General features: G+C 50.3%; 1 protein-coding gene across 1 annotated transcript; it reads left to right on the top strand.

Annotated features, from left to right (window-relative positions):
* The first annotated feature begins 4,345 nt into the window (after window positions 1-4,345).
* LOC310966842 (NACHT, LRR and PYD domains-containing protein 3-like) lies at window positions 4,346-15,083 on the top strand. Its single transcript, XM_083940771.1, is given in 14 exon segments — window positions 4,346-4,453; window positions 5,525-5,662; window positions 6,734-6,877; window positions 7,897-8,058; window positions 8,388-8,466; window positions 8,607-8,832; window positions 9,071-10,884; window positions 10,888-10,971; window positions 10,973-11,148; window positions 12,233-12,406; window positions 12,518-12,570; window positions 12,942-13,173; window positions 13,770-13,816; window positions 14,240-15,083. Coding segments are annotated over 14 exon segments (3,933 nt in total). The 5' UTR covers window positions 4,346-4,388; the 3' UTR covers window positions 14,779-15,083.
* Window positions 15,084-19,508: the final 4,425 nt, after the last annotated feature.

The raw sequence follows: 19,508 nt of genomic DNA, 5'->3' as shown, positions 1-19,508 counted from the left end.
GCCGCCGTGCCGTAAACTTTATAAAGAAGGTCATCCGTGACCCGACATTGTGGGCGAGGGCACCCGGCATCTGGCCTCAGAGCCTCGTCGGGGGGAAACTATGAGGGAAGCGATTGTCGGCTAACCACCGACATGTGGTCAAGGCCAAATTGTGCCGCATCCCCCATTGGGCCAGAGTCCGGCTGTAAGGTCAGGAGAGAGCGTTAGAGTCTCTCCAGGATGCGTGCAACTCCTTCAGATATTCCTCAGAGGGACGAACGGTGAAGGTGGTAGGGGCCAGAGTGCACTTGAAGAAAGCACTAGCAGGCGCTGGCTCCACCTGCTGGAGATCCAGCTGCAGGCGTGCCAGGGCTGCACGAATGATGGATCCCATGGAGCCATCTGCCGTCCCCTCCGCAGAGCTCTGAGCGGAGGAACGAGAGCCTGGAGGACATCTCATTAATGTCCCAGGCATGGATGTTTGCTCGGGGTGAAACCAAGACAAGGAGAGGGGAGCAAGAGCACTCACTTCACTGATACCGTATCAGCATGTGCTAACTCCTGCTAGCGTAATATAACAAAACCAATCGACCTCACCAGATGCAGGTAGTTTGTTCTTCTTTCTTAGTGACGAACGAGGATGGGGCATCCATCTGTCCCGGCCAAAAGTGAGCTAAAAGCTAAAGCTAAAGCTAATGATACCGCAGTAACAAGCATTAGTCTGCAGAGCGAGAAGATGGAAAGGAAGTGATCTCGTGGATGACACCAGAACTTATACCTGAGCCGGGGGTCATCCGAGGTCACATCTGACCTTGTTGATATTAATACTCGACCTGCACATGAGCGAGACAGAAGATACTCAGTGTTAAGCGCTGCCTCTGGCGTCAGTGAGGATGAAGTAGACACTATTTTTAGATACTTTTTAAAAATCAAACATTATTTCACCATGGTTGTGAGGTCCTGTTACAGTCACCACAGTTGATTGAAGTGATGTCAGTAATGAAGGAGAGGATGTGAATGAACGGTGTTGGGCTGTATCTCTTTAAATGTTCCCTTCTGTCATTTGAATGCATTTGGTCCTGACAGAGACGTGGACTCTGCTATGAACCAGTGTGAGGACGGAGAGGACGGAGCCCCTCTCTCTAAAACCACTCTGTGTGGGGAACATGAGGGACAGACCAAAGCTCAGAGGTGAGAGGAGGAGGAGGAGGAAGATGATGATGGACTCTTCTTCATGTCAGAGCTCAGATCACTCCACCATCATGATTCACACTGAGCTCCTGAACATGTTTGCTTAGAATATGAACGACTCACTTTATTAGTTCACAAAGAGCCAACGACTGATGATCCACTGAGATGAGACGCCATCTTTGATCAGATTACATGTTGATGAACAGGACAACGTTACTCATCCACTGTCTTTGTATCAGGGAGCAGCAGCAGAGACCTGGACCTGGACCTGGACCTGGATCTGGACCTGGTTCTGGACCTGGTTCTGGACCTGGACCCAGCTGTGTGTCCATGAAGAGTGACCGGTCTAAGGGCTGGTTATTTGACTTTAAAGATGAACAACCTGCTGATGGAAGGTGAGAATTGTAAACTGAACTTTATTTTCTGACTCTCTGTTTCTTGTGTTTCTTAAAGTGAATGCAAAACCAACAATTCTCTGGCTAATCTCACACTCCATTGCTCCAAAGACCCCGAGTTACTTGAACTCCTTCACTTGGGTCAAGGACTCCCTACCCTGTGCAGGCAGTCCTGACCCTGATAGGGACAGCAGCTTCACTCTTGCTGAGCTGAACCGATCCAGAGAGTGCTGAAGGTCACTGACCGATGACACTGTAACCCTACGCCTCGATATCCTGTCCATGAATATCACAAACAGGATTGGTTACAAAGCCCAGCCCTGTCCCCCACCTGCCCAGGGTGAACCCCGCCGTGTGTTACAGCCGTCAAGCCTGGAAGAGCTCATGGTTGAGGCACCCAGAGCAGTGCCTTGGGTGCCACAACCATGAGCTCCTTTTTTTGGTGCTGAGTTAAAGTAGATTTGATGACATCCAGGTTTTTTATTGTGAAGACAGTTGATAAGACACTTTGGGGAGAGCTGCATGAATGGAGCGGTGCTGAGATACAGTTGGGTGTCATCGGCATAACAGTGGAATTTGAGTCCATAGTGGAGGATGATGCCACAGAGGGGGAGCATGTAGATGGTGAAGAGGAGTGGACCGAGCATGAAACCTTAGGGAACGCCTTGGTTGACTGGGGCTGGTGGGGAGCTGGAGCCATTTATGGTGACATACTGTTTCATGTGGGTGAGGTATGACTGGAACCAGGAGAGGGCTGTGGTGGTGAGGCCTAGGTGGTCGGATTGGCGGTTGAGGAGTATAGTGAGGGAGACATTGCCAGAGTCAGCAGTGGTGAGGAGGACGGATCTCGTCAAACATCGAGGCTTTGCAATGGTGGACTTGTTTGACTCTCAGAGACTTCTGCCGGGGAAATTGAAGCTAATCCCCATCACCCTCCAGTGGCTCCTTCTGTAACACGTTTACCTCCTCAGTTGAGGTCAACAAGGTCCCATTCTTGCTGTACACAGCTTGGAATGTTCCCTGTTTCCCCTTCCTGAGTGCCAGACGGTTTTCCAGAAGCACTTTGGTACTGACTGAAAGTCCGTCTCCATGGCTACTCCTGACTTCTCCAACACCTATGACAAAATCAGAAGCAGAAGCTTTGAACATATCCCCCTCTGGTTCAATGCCCCCAACCTCCAGAGGGGTGTTAGAAAGAAGTGTGAGGTGAAGATCTCATGGACAGGGTCATCCCCCAGACGTTTCCAATTCACCCACACTGCCCGTTTGGGCTTACCAGGTCTGCCCCCACCTTCTGATCCAACTCACCCCCAGAGGGGGATCAGTTTACAGCACCGGCCCTCTCTTCAACCGAGTGTCCAAAACAGATCAGGCTTCAGATCACATGATACGATCACAACATTGATCATTGAGCTTCGGCCTAGCGTGCTCTGGTACCAGGTAAAATTATGAGCATCCTTGTGTTTGAACATGGCGTACAAACCAAGCCCCCACCACAGCGACTTCCTGATTGATCCAATATGGAAGTGCCAAAAACCTCAGTTCCCTGAGTGTCCACTAGGGGCAGACTTTATATCAGAGCAGTTTCTCATTGACCCACATGTTAAACAGGCCGTTTACACAGCATCATTAAACCTGTTTAAGGCCTGGGACAATTGCACCATGACTTGAAGACAGTCTACTACCAATGGCAGCGACACTAGATGCTAATCTGGAGCAGCGGGAGGACCCGGGCCGTGAGGGTTGGTGTTTTACAGTCTATGAGCATGGGACTGTGTTGAACATCAGTTTAAATCAGAGATCAGAAATTCTGCCTGGACTTCACTCGCAGGGCCGCTGTAAAGTCCACTAGAGACGCGGGATAATCTTTTTAAAACTGACTCCTGTTCCCTCCTCGTCCCGGAACAAAAATCTCAACATTGACTCCAACTCCCATTTATCAAGCACCGTATTGTGTTAGCCAAGCTCCCGGGCGATGGAGCTTATGTGGTTAATTCTGTATTCATCAAGCAGACCGACAAATCTCCCTCCCCCAAACGTCACATCACTGCCCTTTTTTGGTAAGAGGAAATGTACTGTACCCTGCCTCACGCCCAAAGCCCGCTGGGACCGGCTCCAGTCCCCCGTGACCCCGTCAAACATATGATGTCCATTCCTCTGTCAGTAATGATGTCGTGGGTGAGCAGGGCTTCATTGTTAGAGGAGCAAGTATTCAGGAGCATAGAAGTCACAGTGTTGGGGGAAGATGCTGGAGTAGGCGACAAGGAAGGAACAAAGCTATCAACACAGACGAGGGACGATAGACACCAGCGTCCTCTCACATCCGGGCCATGACCGTATCCATTTGTGGATAAAACAGGATGATGTTGAAGAGACCTGTCATCCAAGACAGCCCCCCCCCTCCCCAAAGCTTTCAGCATCTCTGGACGGATCTCGTCAAACATCGAGGCTTTGCAATGGTGGACTTGTTTGACTATCTCAGAGACTTCTGCCGGGGAAATTGATGATAATCCCCATCACCCTCCAGCTCACGCCCAAAGTCCGCTGCGACCGGCTCCGGTCCCCCGTGACCCCGTTAGGAATAAGCAGTTGCAGATGATGGAAGGACCGAGACACTGGACTGTCCAAACAAGTCTTTGTGTTCGTGTTATCAGGATCATGACAAACAGAGAAAACTAATTCATTAATCAGGTCAAAAGTATTGTTTCCATTTCAAACTGCTTTTCATAGTTTGTGTGTGTCAGGATGCAGAAGCAGAGACCTGGACCTGGACCTGGACCTGGACCTGGACCTGGACCTGGATCTGGACCCAGCTGTGTGTCCATGAAGAGTGACAACTCTAACGATCGTCTTATTGACTTTAAAGATGGACGACCTGCTGATGGAAGGTAGGAATTCAAAACTGAACTTTTTTATTAGCTGATTTCTCTGAAGAAGAATCACATCTTTAAATTCATCATGTTTGTTCTCAAGAAGAAAGACATTGCCAGAGTCAGCAGCGGGGAGGAGGTCATTGCTGCAGAGGTCATTGGTGAACCATGGGGCAGGGCGGGTGACAGAGATGGTCCGGGTCTCGAGGGGGATGAAAGAATCAAGGCTGAGGGATGGAGGGGTTTAGGGGGGGGTAAATGAGGACAACATGGAGCGGAGCAGACCCAGCCAGTTTGAACACAACACACTCAAATGAGGTGATATTGTGTACTGGGAGTTCTTTGACCAGGATGTCAGCTCCATGGATAATAGCATACCCACCACCACGGCCCACGGAGCGGGGCTTCTGAATGAACACATAGTCAGGAGGTGTGGCTTGGTGGAGTGCCAGAAAGTTCTGCTGGTTTTGCCATGTCTCAGTCAAACATATGATGTCCATTCCTCTGTTAGTAATGATGTCATGGGTGAGCAGGGCTTCATTGTTAGAGGAGCAAGTATTCAGGAGCATAGAAGTCACAGTGTTGGGGGAAGATGCTGGAGTAGGCGACAAGGAAGGAACAAAGCTATCAACACAGACGAGGGACGATAGACACCAGCGTCCTCTCACATCCGGGCCATGACCGTATCCATTTGTGGATAAAACAGGATGATGTTGAAGAGACCTGTCATCCAAGACCCCCCCCCCCCCAAAGCTTTCAGCATCTCTGGACGGATCTCGTCAGACATCGAGGCTTTGCAATGGTGGACTTGTTTGACTATCTCAGAGACTTCTGCCGGGGTAATTGATGATAATCCCCATCACCCTCCAGCTCACGCCCAAAGTCCGCTGGGACCGGCTCCAGTCCCCCGTGACCCCGTTAGGAATAAGCAGTTGCAGATGATGGAAGGACCGAGACACTGGACTGTCCAAACAAGTCTTTGTGTTCGTGTTATCAGGATCATGACAAACAGAGAAAACTAATTCATTAATCAGGTCAAAAGTATTGTTTCCATTTCAAACTGCTTTTCATAGTTTGTGTGTGTGTCAGGATGCAGAAGCAGAGACCTGGACCTGGACCTGGATCTGGACCTGGACCTGGATCTGGACCCAGCTGTGTGTCCATGAAGAGTGACGACTCTAACGGTCGTCTTATTGACTTTAAAGATGGACGACCTGCTGATGGAAGGTAGGAATTCAAAACTGAACTTTTTTATTAGCTGATTTCTCTGAAGAAGAATCACATCTTTAAATTCATCATATTTGTTCTCAAGAAGAAAGACATTGCCAGAGTCAGCAGCGGGGAGGAGGTCATTGCTGCAGAGTTCATTGGTGAACCATGGGGCAGGGCGGGTGACAGAGATGGTCCGGGTCTCGAGGGGGATGAAAGAATCAAGGCTGAGGGATAGAGGGGTTTAGGGGGGGGTAAATGAGGACAACATGGAGCGGAGCAGACCCAGCCAGTTTGAACACAACACACTCAAATGAGGTGATATTGTGTACTGGGAGTTCTTTGACCAGGATGTCAGCTCCATGGATAATAGCATACCCACCACCACGGCCCACGGAGCGGGGCTTCTGAATGAACACATAGTCAGGAGGTGTGGCTTGGTGGAGTGCCAGAAAGTTTTCTGGTTTTGCCGTGTCTCAGTCAAACATATGATGTCCATTCCTCTGTCAGTAATGATGTCATGGGTGAGCAGGGCTTCATTGTTAGAGGAGCAAGTATTCAGGAGCATAGAAGTCACAGTGTTGGGGGAAGATGCTGGAGTAGGCGACAAGGAAGGAACAAAGCTATCAACATAGACGAGGGACGATAGACACCAGCGTCCTCTCACATCCGGGCCGTGACCGTATCCATTTGTGGATAAAACAGGATGATGTTGAAGAGACCTGTCATCCATGCCCCCCCCCCCCCCCCCAAAGCTTTCAGCATCTCTGGACAGATCTCGTCAAACATCGAGGCTTTGCAATGGTGGACTTGTTTGACTATCTCAGAGACTTCTGCCGGGGAAATTGATGATAATCCCAATCACCCTCCAGCTCACGCCCAAAGTCCGCTGGGACCGGCTCCAGCCCCCCGTGACCCCGTTAGGAATAAGCAGTTGCAGATGATGGAAGGACCGAGACACTGGACTGTCCAAACAAGTCTTTGTGTTCGTGTTATCAGGATCATGACAAACAGAGAAAACTAATTCATTAATCAGGTCAAAAGTATTGTTTCCATTTCAAACTGCTTTTCATAGTTTGTGTGTGTCAGGATGCAGAAGCAGAGACCTGGACCTGGACCTGGACCTGGATCTGGACCTGGACCTGGACCTGGACCCAGCTGTGTGTCCATGAAGAGTGACGACTCTAACGATCGTCTTATTGACTTTAAAGATGGACGACCTGCTGATGGAAGGTAGGAATTCAAAACTGTACTTTTTTATTAGCTGATTTCTCTGAAGAAGAATCACATCTTTAAATTCATCATATTTGTTCTCAAGAAGAAAGACATTGCCAGAGTCCGCAGCGGTGAGGAGGTCATTGCTGCAGAGTTCATTGGTGAACCATGGGGCAGGGCGGGTGACAGAGATGGTCCGGGTCTCGAGGGGGATGAAAGAATCAAGGCTGAGGGATAGAGGGGTTTAGGGGGGGGTAAATGAGGACAACATGGAGCGGAGCAGACCCAGCCAGTTTGAACACAACACACTCAAATGAGGTGATATTGTGTACTGGGAGTTCTTTGACCAGGATGTCAGCTCCATGGATAATAGCATACCCACCACCACGGCCCACGGAGCGGGGCTTCTGAATGAACACATAGTCAGGAAGTGTGGCTTGGTGGAGTGCCAGAAAGTTCTGCTGGTTTTGCCGTGTCTCAGTCAAACATATGATGTCCATTCCTCTGTCAGTAATGATGTCATGGGTGAGCAGGGCTTCATTGTTAGAGGAGCAAGTATTCAGGAGCATAGAAGTCACAGTGTTGGGGGAAGATGCTGGAGTAGGCGACAAGGAAGGAACAAAGCTATCAACACAGACGAGGGACGATAGACACCAGCGTCCTCTCACATCCGGGCCAAGACATCCCCCCCCCCCCCCCAAAGCTTTCAGCATCTCTGGACGGATCTCGTCAAACATCGAGGCTTTGCAATGGTGGACTTGTTTGACTATCTCAGAGACTTCTGCCGGGGAAATTGATGATAATCCCCATCACCCTCCAGCTCACGCCCAAAGTCCGCTGGGACCGGCTCCGGTCCCCCGTGACCCCGTTAGGAATAAGCAGTTGCAGATGATGGAAGGACCGAGACACTGGACTGTCCAAACAAGTCTTTGTGTTCGTGTTATCAGGATCATGACAAACAGAGAAAACTAATTCATTAATCAGGTCAAAAGAATTGTTTCCATTTCAAACTGCTTTTCATAGTTTGTGTGTGTCAGGATGCAGAAGCAGAGACCTGGACCTGGACCTGGACCTGGACCTGGACCTGGATCTGGACCCGGACCCGGACCTGGACCTGGACCCAGCTGTGTGTCCATGAGGAGTGACCGGTCTAAGGGTCTTATTATTGGCTTTAAAGATGGACGACCTGCTGATGGAAGGTAATCATTTCACAGTGAAGTTTGTTATTCTCTGATTTCTCAGAAGAAGAATCACATCTTTCGTACATTCATCATGTTTGTTCTCAAAGAGTCAAATGTTGTTTAAGACTCAACTCAATTACAAAGCACACAACTGTCAGTTTCATGACTTTACAGAAGTACACAGAAGATGTGTGTGTTGCTTCTCTACTTGTGTTGAAACACACACCTCTCTGTCCTGCTGCCTCCTGAGACACAGCTGCTGCTCATGTTGTCTTCAAATCAGCATGAATCACCTGTGGACAGATGTGAGTCCGTAAATGTCCCTAAACTTGATGTTTTCTCTGCAGAGTTGAGCAGGAGCGCTCCGAGGTTCCCACTGATCGGTCCGCTCAGCAGCATCACACACACCTGGACTCAGTGTTTACGGTGCGTACATGTGCAAACACACCTTTCACTGTGAACTTCATCAACTCCATATTAAATGATGATGGGGCCGTTCAGGAACAGCCTGATGAATCACATGTTGTGTTGAAGCAGTTTAAATCCACTTCATCGTTCTGTTCCAGCTGCTGGAGGAGAACATCGTCACTTTTGTGAAGAACGAGCTGAAGAGGATCCACAAGGCTCTGAGTCCAGATTACCCAGAATGCTTAGAGAGTCAGAGGGAGGATGAGGAGGTGTTGGACAGTGAGGATGAAGAGCAGAGGAGCAGCAGAGAGGCGTTTCTGAAGATCACACAGTTGTTCCTGAGGAGAATGAAGCAGGAGGAGCTGGCTGACTGTCTGCAGAGCAGTAAGAGGATCTGAATGTCTTTAACATGATGGAAAAGGGAAATGGAGGCAGCATGGGAGAAGTTTACATTTCCAAACTGTGCTGCACACATCTGCATCAGACCAGAGGCTGTTTGTCCTCCACTGATGAGCTGAATGAAACTGTTGGAGGAGGAACTATACAGCCAGTGTTCAATGTTCTGTTGTCTGGTTTTCTGTAGGATCCACTCACTGGTTTCATTTGTTCTTTGTTCGTTCAGGAAGTCATTCTGGAGTTTGTCGACGTGAACTGAAGTCTCACCTGAAGAAGAAGTTCCAGTGTGTGTTTGAGGGGATCGCTAAAGCAGGAAACCCAACTCTTCTGAATCAGATCTACACAGAGATCTTCATCACAGAGGGAGGGAGTGCAGAGGTCAATGATGAACATGAGGTCAGACAGATTGAAACAGCATCCAGGAAACACGACAGACCAGAAACAACAATCAGATGTGGAGACATCTTTAAAGCCTCACCTGGAAGAGAGGAACCAATCAGAGCAGTGATGACAAAGGGAGTGGCTGGCATTGGGAAAACAGTCCTAACACAGAAGTTCACTCTGGACTGGGCTGAAGGCAAAGCCAACCAGGACGTACACTTCACATTTCCATTCACTTTCAGAGAGCTGAATGTGCTGAAGCAGAGAAAGTTCAGCTTGGTGGAACTTGTTCATCACTTCTTTAGTGAAACCAAAGAAGCAGGAATCTGCAGGTTTGAAGAGTTCCAGGTCGTGTTCATCTTTGACGGTCTGGACGAGTGTCGACTTCCTCTGGACTTCCACAACACGCAGGTCCTGACTGATGTTACAGAGTCCACCTCAGTGGATGTGCTGCTGACAAACCTCATCAGGGGGAAACTGCTTCCCTCTGCTCGCCTCTGGATCACCACACGACCTGCAGCAGCCAATCAAATCCCTCCTGAGTGTGTTGACATGGTGACAGAGGTCCGAGGGTTCACTGACCCACAGAAGGACGAGTACTTCAGGAAGAGATTCAGCGATGAGGAGCAGGCCGGCAGAATCATCTCCCACATCAAGACTTCACGAAGCCTCCACATCATGTGCCACATCCCAGTCTTCTGCTGGATCACTGCTACAGTTCTGGAGGAAGTGACGAGAACCAGAGAGGGAGCAGAGCTGCCCAAGACCCTGACTGAGATGTACATCCACTTCCTGGTGGTTCAGTCCAAAGTGAAGAAGGTCAAGTATGATGGAGGAGCTGAGACGGATCCACACTGGAGTCCAGAGAGCAGGAAGATGATCGAGTCTCTGGGGAAACTGGCTTTTGAGCAGCTGCAGAAAGGAAACCTGATCTTCTATGAGTCAGACCTGAGAGAGTGTGGCATCGATATCAGAGCAGCCTCAGTGTACTCAGGAGTGTTCACACAGGTCTTTAAAGAGGAGAGAGGACTGTACCAGGACAAGGTGTTCTGCTTCATCCATCTGAGTGTTCAGGAGTTTCTGGCTGCTCTTCATGTCCATCTGACGTTCACCAACTCGGGAGTCAACCTGCTGTCAGGAGAACAAACCTCCCGCTTGTGGTTTCTACTTAGAAACAAGCCTGAACCAACACATCTCTACCAGAGCGCTGTGGACGAGGCCTTACAGAGTCCAAACGGACACCTGGACTTGTTCCTCCGCTTCCTCCTGGGTCTTTCACTAGAGACCAACCAGAAACACCTACGAGGCCTGCTGACACAGACAGGAAGTAGTTCACACACAAAAGAGAAGACAGTCCAGTACATCAAGAAGAAGATCAGTGAGAATCTGTCTGCAGAGAAAAGCATCAATCTGTTCCACTGTCTGAATGAACTGGAGGATCGTTCTCTGGTGGAGGAGATCCAACAGTCCCTGAGTTCAGGACGTCTCTCCACAGATAAACTGTCTCCTGCTCAGTGGTCAGCTCTGGTCTTCATCTTACTGACATCAGGAAAAGATCTGGACGTGTTTGACCTGAAGAAGTACTCTGCTTCAGAGGAGGCTCTTCTGAGGCTGCTGCCAGTGGTCAAAGCCTCCAACAAAGCTCTGTACGTGCTCACATGAATATCAGATTACTGTAGTTTTTATTCATTCAGAACTAACAACCATTGTTTGTCATTACTGTCTCATGTATTGCTGATTCCTCTTCAGACTGAGTGGCTGTAACCTGTCAGAGAGAAGCTGTGCAGCTCTGTCCTCAGTCCTCAGCTCCCAGTCCTCTAGTCTGAGACATCTGGACCTGAGTAACAGCGACCTGCAGGACTCAGGAGTGGATCTGGTGTCTGATGGACTGAAGAGTCCTCACTGCAGACTGGAGACTCTCAGGTTGGTGCTCTGCTGTTTTAAAATGATGACCCTCTGAACTCTGAATTTCTTCATGTATCCCTGATCTAAATCTGAGCGGTCGTGTGTTGTCAGACTTCTTTGCTAGCCACGGATCGTCTTTAACTAACACCATGTTGGAACATGAGGATGCTCAGAAGTGTCCTGTGGGAAATAACCAGGGTTTTCCTTCTTTCTTTGTACGTGTTTCTTAGTCTATGATGTAAATCCTTGGTTTCTGTGTGTTGATTACCAAAACAGTGGAGCTGTGGATGAGTGCTGGGGGATTGTGGAGAGGAGTCACATGGGGCTTTCAAATGGTGAAGTTTGGTGCTCGTAAAACATTGATAACATCCACTGGGGTCATAAACATTGGGTAGTGTGTGTTCTGTTACTGTGATGTCCTTGTGTCTGTGAGGTGCTTTGATGTGACTGTTTATATGCTGAAGCTATCTGGAGAACGGGAGAGAACAGTTCAGACCCGGTTGTGGGAGCGTCTCTCCTGTATGCATGCAGCTTAGTAAAGACATGATTTGAGAAACTCTGAGGACTCCAGAGAATGTCTTTCACAGTACGTGGTACCAGAGCATCCTAGGCCAAAGGTCCATGATTGATTTTGTGATCGTATCTTCTGATCTGAGGCCGTATGTTTTGGTTCATTCAGAACTAACAACCATTGTTTGTCTGGAGTCTCCCTTAGAGAGAGGGGGAGAAGTTCAGCATCCGTGAGGAACTCGGAGTAGAGCCGCTGCTCCTTTGTGTTGAAAGGAGCCAGTTGAGGTGGTTCAGGATCATCTGGTAAGGATGAACCCTGGGCGCCTCCCTAGGGAGGTGTTCCAGGCACGTCCAGCTGGGAGGAGGCCTCAGGGAAGACCCAGGACCAGGTGGAGAGATTAGATCTCCACACTGGCCTGGGAACGCCTCAGGATCCCCCAGTTAGAGCTGGTTAATGTGGCCCGGGAAAGGGAAGTTTGGGGTCCCTGCTGGAGCTGCTGCCCCCGAGACCTGATCCCAGATCAGAGGCTGAAGATGAGTGAGTGATGAGTCTGATCAATCATGGGATGAACTTTCTGTTTCATTATTTTAGGATGAGTGGCTGCAACCTGTCAGAGAGAAGCTGTGCAGCTCTGTCCTCAGTCCTCAGCTCCCAGTCCTCTAGTCTGAGACATCTGGACCTGAGTAACAACGACCTGCAGGACTCAGGAGTGGATCTGGTGTCTGATGGACTGAAGAGTCCTCACTGCAGACTGGAGACTCTCAGGTTGGTGCTCTGCTGTTTTAAAATGATGACCCTCTGAACTCTGATTCTCTTTGTTTCCTACTAGAGAGCAGTTTGTGCATTGTCCTGTTTGTCTGTTTGTGTCCCTGCAAGAACCATTCATCCGATCGACTTCACACTTGGCAGCTGTTTTACTGGGGAGCCAAGTGAGAGCAGTGTTAGGTGCAATTTGGACACATGTTCAATATCAATACACTTCTAATATTCCCAAAGCAACTGCTGTGCAGCAGTGTGGGGTTGGTCTTCTGGGAGTCCACCATGTCAGAGCTGACATCAGCTGTCAGCTGTTGCCTTAGTAACAGTAAACATTCAGTCGTCTGTCTAAATACAGGAAGTGATGTGTCGCATAAATGAATAACACTGAAGAATGAATAAGGCCGAGTTAGTGATGAGTGGATGTTGAATATGGATGCTTCTGTCTGCTTCAACACTCATCAGAGAAGAGAGAAGCACGACAAAGAAGAAATGCAATTTCACCGACTGTGACGCATCAACGAGGTTCTCCACCAGCACTGATGTTATTACACTGGGGTGTGTGTGTGTGTGTGTGTGTGTGTGTGTGTGTGTGTGTGTAGTCTCTCAGGCTGTCTGGTCTCAGAGGAAGGCTGTGCTTCTCTGGTCTCAGCTCTGAGCTCCAACCCGTCCCATCTGAGAGAACTGGACCTGAGCTACAATCATCCAGGAGACTCAGGAGAGAAGCTTCTGTCTGCTGGACTCAAGGATCCACACTGGAGACTGGACTCTCTCAGGTGTGGACAGACAGACAGACTGGACTCTCTCAGGTGTGGACAGACAGACAGACTGGACTCTCTCAGGTGTGGACAGACAGACAGACTGGACTCTCTCAGGTGAGGACAGACAGACAGACTGGACTCTCTCAGGTGTGGACAGACAGACAGACTGGACTCTCTCAGGTGTGGACAGACAGACAGACTGGACTCTCTCAGGTGTGGACAGACAGACAGACTGGACTCTCTCAGGTATGGACAGACAGACAGACTGGACTCTCTCAGGTGTGGACAGACAGACAGACTGGACTCTCTCAGGTGTGGACAGACAGACAGACTGGACTCTCTCAGGTGTGGACAGACAGACAGACTGGACTCTCTCAGGTGTGGACAGACAGACAGACTGGACTCTCTCAGGTGTGGACAGACAGACAGACTGGACTCTCTCAGGTGTGGACAGACAGACAGACTGGACTCTCTCAGGTGTGGACAGACAGACAGACTGGACTCTCTCAGGTGTGGACAGACAGACTGTTTGTGTCTCTAACTGATGAACTCTGGTTCCTGTTGAAGGACCTGATGAGTGAAGTTGATGGTGTCTTTGTGTCTTCCTGCAGGATGGACCATGGTGGACCACAGAGACTGAGACCTTGTCTGAGGAAGTGTGAGTGTGTTTTCAGTGTGATTCAGAAGAACTCAGCTGCTCATGTTACACTAGAGTTTGACATGTTCTGGACTGAAGTGCAAACATGAACTTCTCCAGAGTTTCAATCAGGATCCAGCTTCTGTTTTTGTGCAGAAAGATTTTAGAACTGAATCCATTTCAAATCCACAAAGACCCCAAAGTGAAGTCAGTGATCCAACAGAACTAATGGGTCCATTTCATTAGCAGTGGAGCCAACAGAGAGCTCTCTTTGCTCCTTCTTCTTTGGACTCTGACATTAGAGAAGAGCTGTGTTGCCTTCAGGTGCTGCTTTAAACTCCGTATTCACAGTTTGACAGATAGAAGTTGTGTTCAGGAAGCCTTCAGTTTTCTAAATCACAGATGAAAACCTGCAGCTGTGTTGTGTCTTGTTCTCTCCATCAGATGCCTGTGAACTGGAACTGGACACAAACACAGTAAACAGAAGACTCAAACTGTCTGACAACAACAGGAAGGTGACACGTGTGGTGGAGGATCAGTCATATCCTGATCATCCAGACAGATTTGACTACTGTCCTCAGCTGCTGTGTAGAACTGGTCTGACTGGTCGCTGTTACTGGGAGGTCGAGTGGAGAGGAGATGTTTATATATCAGTGAGTTACAGAGGAATCAGCAGGAGAGGAGACAGAAAAGACTGTGTGTTTGGAGAGAATGATCAGTCCTGGAGTCTGCTCTGCTCTGATGATGATGGTTACTCCGTCAGACACAATAACAGAGTAACATCCATCACCTTCTCCTCCGTCTCTCACAGAGCAGCAGTGTATGTGGACTGTCCTGCCGGCTCTCTGTCCTTCTACAGAGTCTCCTCTGACTCACTGATCCACCTCCACACCTTCAACACCACGTTCACTGAACCTCTTTATCCTGGGTTTAGGCTCTGGTCACCTGGTTCCTCAGTGTCTGTGTGTCCTCTGCAGGTCTGAGTCTCTCCTGTGCACAGAAACACTGAAGATCAGCTGCTGAAATCAAAGTTCAGTGTGTTCACCATCACACACACACTCTGCACTGTGAAGCAGATCTGTCTCACACTCACACACTGATCTGATTTCACCTCTTTGATCATCAACATTTAACACTTTAGCTAGAAACTCTTCCTGAAACGTGACGAGAGGAATCGATCTTTCTGAGTCATGATGTCGTATATTTCAAATGTGGAAAGCATCTGGAACCATCTCCATGTTTTCTAATGTTTCCAAAAGCTTTTAATAAAATCTATGCTTCTGTTGTATGTTGAGGGTCCACGTGTCTTCATTTCATCACTTTCAACATCAGCAGGTTCCTCCTGAGGTGGATCTGGTCCTCGCCGTCGCAGTGTGAGCGCTCAGAGGGCGAGCAGCTCCGGGTTCATCCATTCTTGGAAACGCCTTTTCTCAGGAATCCCCCCTGGAGTAAGTTTGGTGTCTGTGAGTATAAAATATATATATATATGTTATGGTTTGTGTTGGATCAGGACCCAAATGCACGACTCGACTCTGGTTCAAAGTGCAACAAACAGTCTTCAATGTTCAAAAGGGTGCAAGCATAGGTGCGAGGCGGAGGGGTGGTGCGAGGTCCCAGGATCCTGATGTGGTAGGTGAAGTCACCGAGGAGTGCGTGGATGCAGGTGGCGTGATGTGAGGTCCGCTGTAGGGTAATGGCGATGCAGTGAGAGAGCTCCGGGGAGCTGGTCCACAGGCAGGTCCACAGGCAGGTCCACAGGCAGGTCCACAGGCAGGTCCACAGGCAGGTCCACAGGCAGGCAGGTCCACACGCAGGTCCACAGGCAGGTCCACAGGCAGGTAGGGAGGAAGCAACGCTCAGGACTGCACAGCAACCACAGTAATCTGGAGCAAGGTTGCTAAACCACAGGGAGTTTAGCTTCACAAGATAAGCACAGAGCACAGGGCAAAAATACAAAGAAGCCAGGATCCAAACAACCACGTAGACTGACGAAACGATCTGGTGATGAGCAGGAGAGAAACCAGTGGCTTTATAGGAGGCTTGGTTGTAGAGTTAGTTCACCTGCTTCACCTGCGGAGAAGAAGCCACGCCCACATGCACACACAGCACAGACGGGGGGGGAAAGACACAGGAGGAATAATACAGACAGGGACACAACAACACACACAAGGAAAACGCAGGGCTGCCATGATGGAATCATGACGGTACCACCCCCCAAAGATTGACTCCAGACGGTCTACCTGGTCCTCTGGGATGTGCCTGATAGAAGTCAGTGAGAAGAGAGGGGTCCAAGATGAGCCCCCAGGAATACCAACTCCTCTACTCTGGGCCGTATCCCTCCAGCAAGGTATCAGTATCCCCGCCCCCTGCGACGCACGTCCAGGATGCGACTGACTGTGAAGGCCGGGTGTCCATCGATGAGCCGGGGGGATGGTGGGGCGACGGCAGGAGGGCACAGAGTACTGGTGGAAACAGGTTTTAGCTGGAGACATGGAAGATGGGATGTACCCTCAATGATGCAGGGAGCTTGAGGCGAATGGCAGAAGGGTTAATAATGGACTCAATTTCATAAGGACCAATAAATCTGGGAGACAGCTTTTTGGAAGTCACACTGAAGGGAATGTCCTTAGCACTCAACCAAACCTTCTGTACCGGCTTTGTAGATGGGAGCTGGAGTAAGCCACCGGTCCGCCAACCTCCGATTCTGGTCCTGGGTTTGCAGAACAGCAGCCTTGGTCTCTCTCCAGATTCTGCGGATCCTTCGGAGGTTTAGCTGGACCGATGGTACGGCGATCTCCTGCTGTTGGGAAGGGAACAGAGGAGGTAAATAACCAACAGAGGCTTCAAAAGGAGTCAAACCCGTAGCTGCAGACGTCAGAGAGTTATGCTAGTATTCCACCCAGGTGAGATGAGTCCTCCAGGAGGCAGGGTTCTGAGCACATATGCAGCACAGCACAGTCTCCAGATCTTGATTGGCTCTCTCTCTTTGGACTGTGGGTGGTATCCCGAAGACAAGCTCACTGTAGAGCCCAATGCCCGGCAAAATTCTTTCCATACTTTAGACGTGAACTGGGGGCCTCTGTCTGACACGATGTCCGATGGAATGCCATGGATCCGGAGCACATTGTTCACCAGTAATTCATCAGTCTCTGTAGCTGAGGGAAGCTTAGGCAGTGTCACAGAATGTACCGCTTTGAAGAAGCGGTCAACAATGTTAAGAATAGTGTCATTACCTTGGGATAACAGCAGTCCGGTGAGCGATATGGGACCAAGGACGACTGGGCACAGGGAGAGGACGGAGGAGACCTGCAGGTGGCCGATGAGTAGCTTTCCCTCTAGCACAAACAGTACATGCCTTGACATACTCACAGGTGTCTGCAGCCATGGTTGGACACCAGAAGTGGCGTTGAAGCAGGGACAAGGTACGGGAAGTACCAGGATGGCAGGCAAATCGGGATTTGATGTGTGGCCCCACAGCAGAACCTGAGGGCGGACAGAAACAGGAACAAACAAGCAACCCCGGGGACCACCACCGGGATCCATACATGCTGAAAGCTTTGGGTCGGGAGGGGCTGTACTGGTCGACACATCTCTGCAACATTGCGTGGAAGTCTGGGACAGTGCCAAGGAATGGAAGACCAGGGTTGTGGTTCCCCTGTTTAAAAAGGGGGACCAGAGGGTGTGTGCCAGTTACAGGGGTATCACACTAAAAAAATACAGATTCTTTCCTGGATGGGATCGGATCCTGGAAAGGGGGCCTCAGAGTTGGCTCATCAAGGCATGTGACCTGGTCCTTCGGGAGATACTGTGGGAGGTGCTGCGGGAGTATGGGTTCACTTCTGAGGGCCGTCCAATCTCTGTACTATCAAAGCGAGAGCTGTGTCCGGATCCTTGGCAGTAAGTCAGATTCGTTCCTGGTGGGGGTCGGCCTCTGCCAGGGCTGCGCTTTGTCACCAATCCTGTTTGTGATTTTCATGGATCTATCTAGGTGTGGTCGTGGTGGGGAGGGGCTGCAGTTCGGTGGGCTGAGGATCTGGTCTCTGCTTTTTGCAGATGACGTGGTCTTGATGGCGTCGTCGGTCACTCACTGGATCGGTTCGCAGCCGAGTGTGAAACGGCAGGGATGAGGATCAGCACCTCTAAATCTGAGGCCGTGGCTCTCAGGAGGAAACCGGTGGATTGAACCGGGTCGGGAATGAGTCCTGACCCCAAGTGATGGAGTTCAAGTGCCTCGGGATCTTGTTAACAAGTGAGGGGACGATGGAACTTGAGTTTGGTAAGGATGAACCCTGGGCGCCTCACTAGGGAGGTGTTCCAGGCACGTCCAGCTGGGAGGAGGCCTGGGGGAAGACCCAGGACCAGGTGGAGAGATCAGATCTCCACACTGGCCTGGGAACGCCTCATTTAAAGTCTGTTAATGTCCACTGAGCCCAGTACAAAGGCCGCTCTTCCAGATGCCGCACCGGTACTCTCCTCTCCGTCTGCAGCAGCTCCGTGGCTGGCTCATGGACCCCGGATCCTGCCGCCTCCCGTGCTACAGACATCTCCGACTGGATGGTCGCCCACCTCCTGCACAGCCTCAAGGACAGAGCGACCCCTTTCTGTCGAACCGACAATAAATCCACGTTGTTCAGGCTCATCAATGCCTCCATCGTCTCCACAGCTCCGAGCAGCCACCCACTTCCGGGTTCCTGTTCCGGCGTTCTCCCGGAGCCCTCTCCGAGGGCCAGGTCGTAAGTCTTGCTGTGCTGTATCCGATTGGTCCCATGTTTTCTCTTTTTTCTTTCATCCACAGGCTGCACCTCCGACCCTCGCACATGCATCCCTCCTTTGGCATCCTTTCTCTTCCCCTTCCTTCTGCTAGGGTTCGCTTGGCATCTTTGGGTCCACCCGCACCCGGACCTCCGCCCCTGCTTTCTGTAACTCAAGCCACTGGGCAGCTGTTTGGGTACCTGCAGCCCCTGCCAGCTATGGAGCTCCGCCCTTCATTTCCTCATTCTATCCCTATCCTGTCAAATCAGGATTTTACCCGAGCGGTACCCTGACCACTCCTCCTCTATGGGTCAGCAGGAAGGCCATTATTCAGGCTAATTTTAATTAAAGAGCGCTGTATGATGTTCAAACATACACTCTTCCGGGCAGGGCGTACCAGACCACGCTATGGAAATGCTCGAGCGCTGGTCATCACGAGCCTACCAAAGTTACAGCCACAGCCATCACAGCGACATCAGATCGGCTAATTCTCACCCCATACGTTGATGGTTCCCAGACACTTGTCCAAACTTCAACCCAGTTCATCCATTCAACCCGCGACGGCTGACCACTCCCCTCGTCCCTCCCCTTTTCACCCCTCGTTGCACAACGGCCGATCCCTCCCCTTCGAGTCCTTTCCATTCCTCGTCCCGCAAAGACCGGCCCCTCCCCTCATCCCTCCCCTTTGACCCCCCCCCCCTTTCCGTCCTAAGACCGACCTTGTCCCTCCCCTTCGACCCCATTTATCCCTCACCCCGCAACGACCGATCCCTCCCCTTCTGCTCCTTTCCATCCCTCATCTCTCCCCTTCGACCCCGTTCATCTCTCCCCCCATCATTCAGCATCCCTTGGTTATTCCGAATCGTCATGTTTCTGGTTGTCTCTACCTCCACGGATGTCTGTCTTTGTCTCTCTGTCCAACTGTCTGTCGCTTCTCTCTCTCTTTTGTCCTTTTCCTCCT

The sequence above is a fragment of the Echiichthys vipera genome, assembly GCF_963691815.1.
Source record: "Echiichthys vipera genome assembly, chromosome: 3".
NCBI lineage: Eukaryota > Metazoa > Chordata > Actinopteri > Perciformes > Trachinidae > Echiichthys > Echiichthys vipera.
The sequence above is the reverse complement of the archived record's forward strand: the minus strand, read 5'-3'. Positions and strand labels throughout refer to the sequence as shown.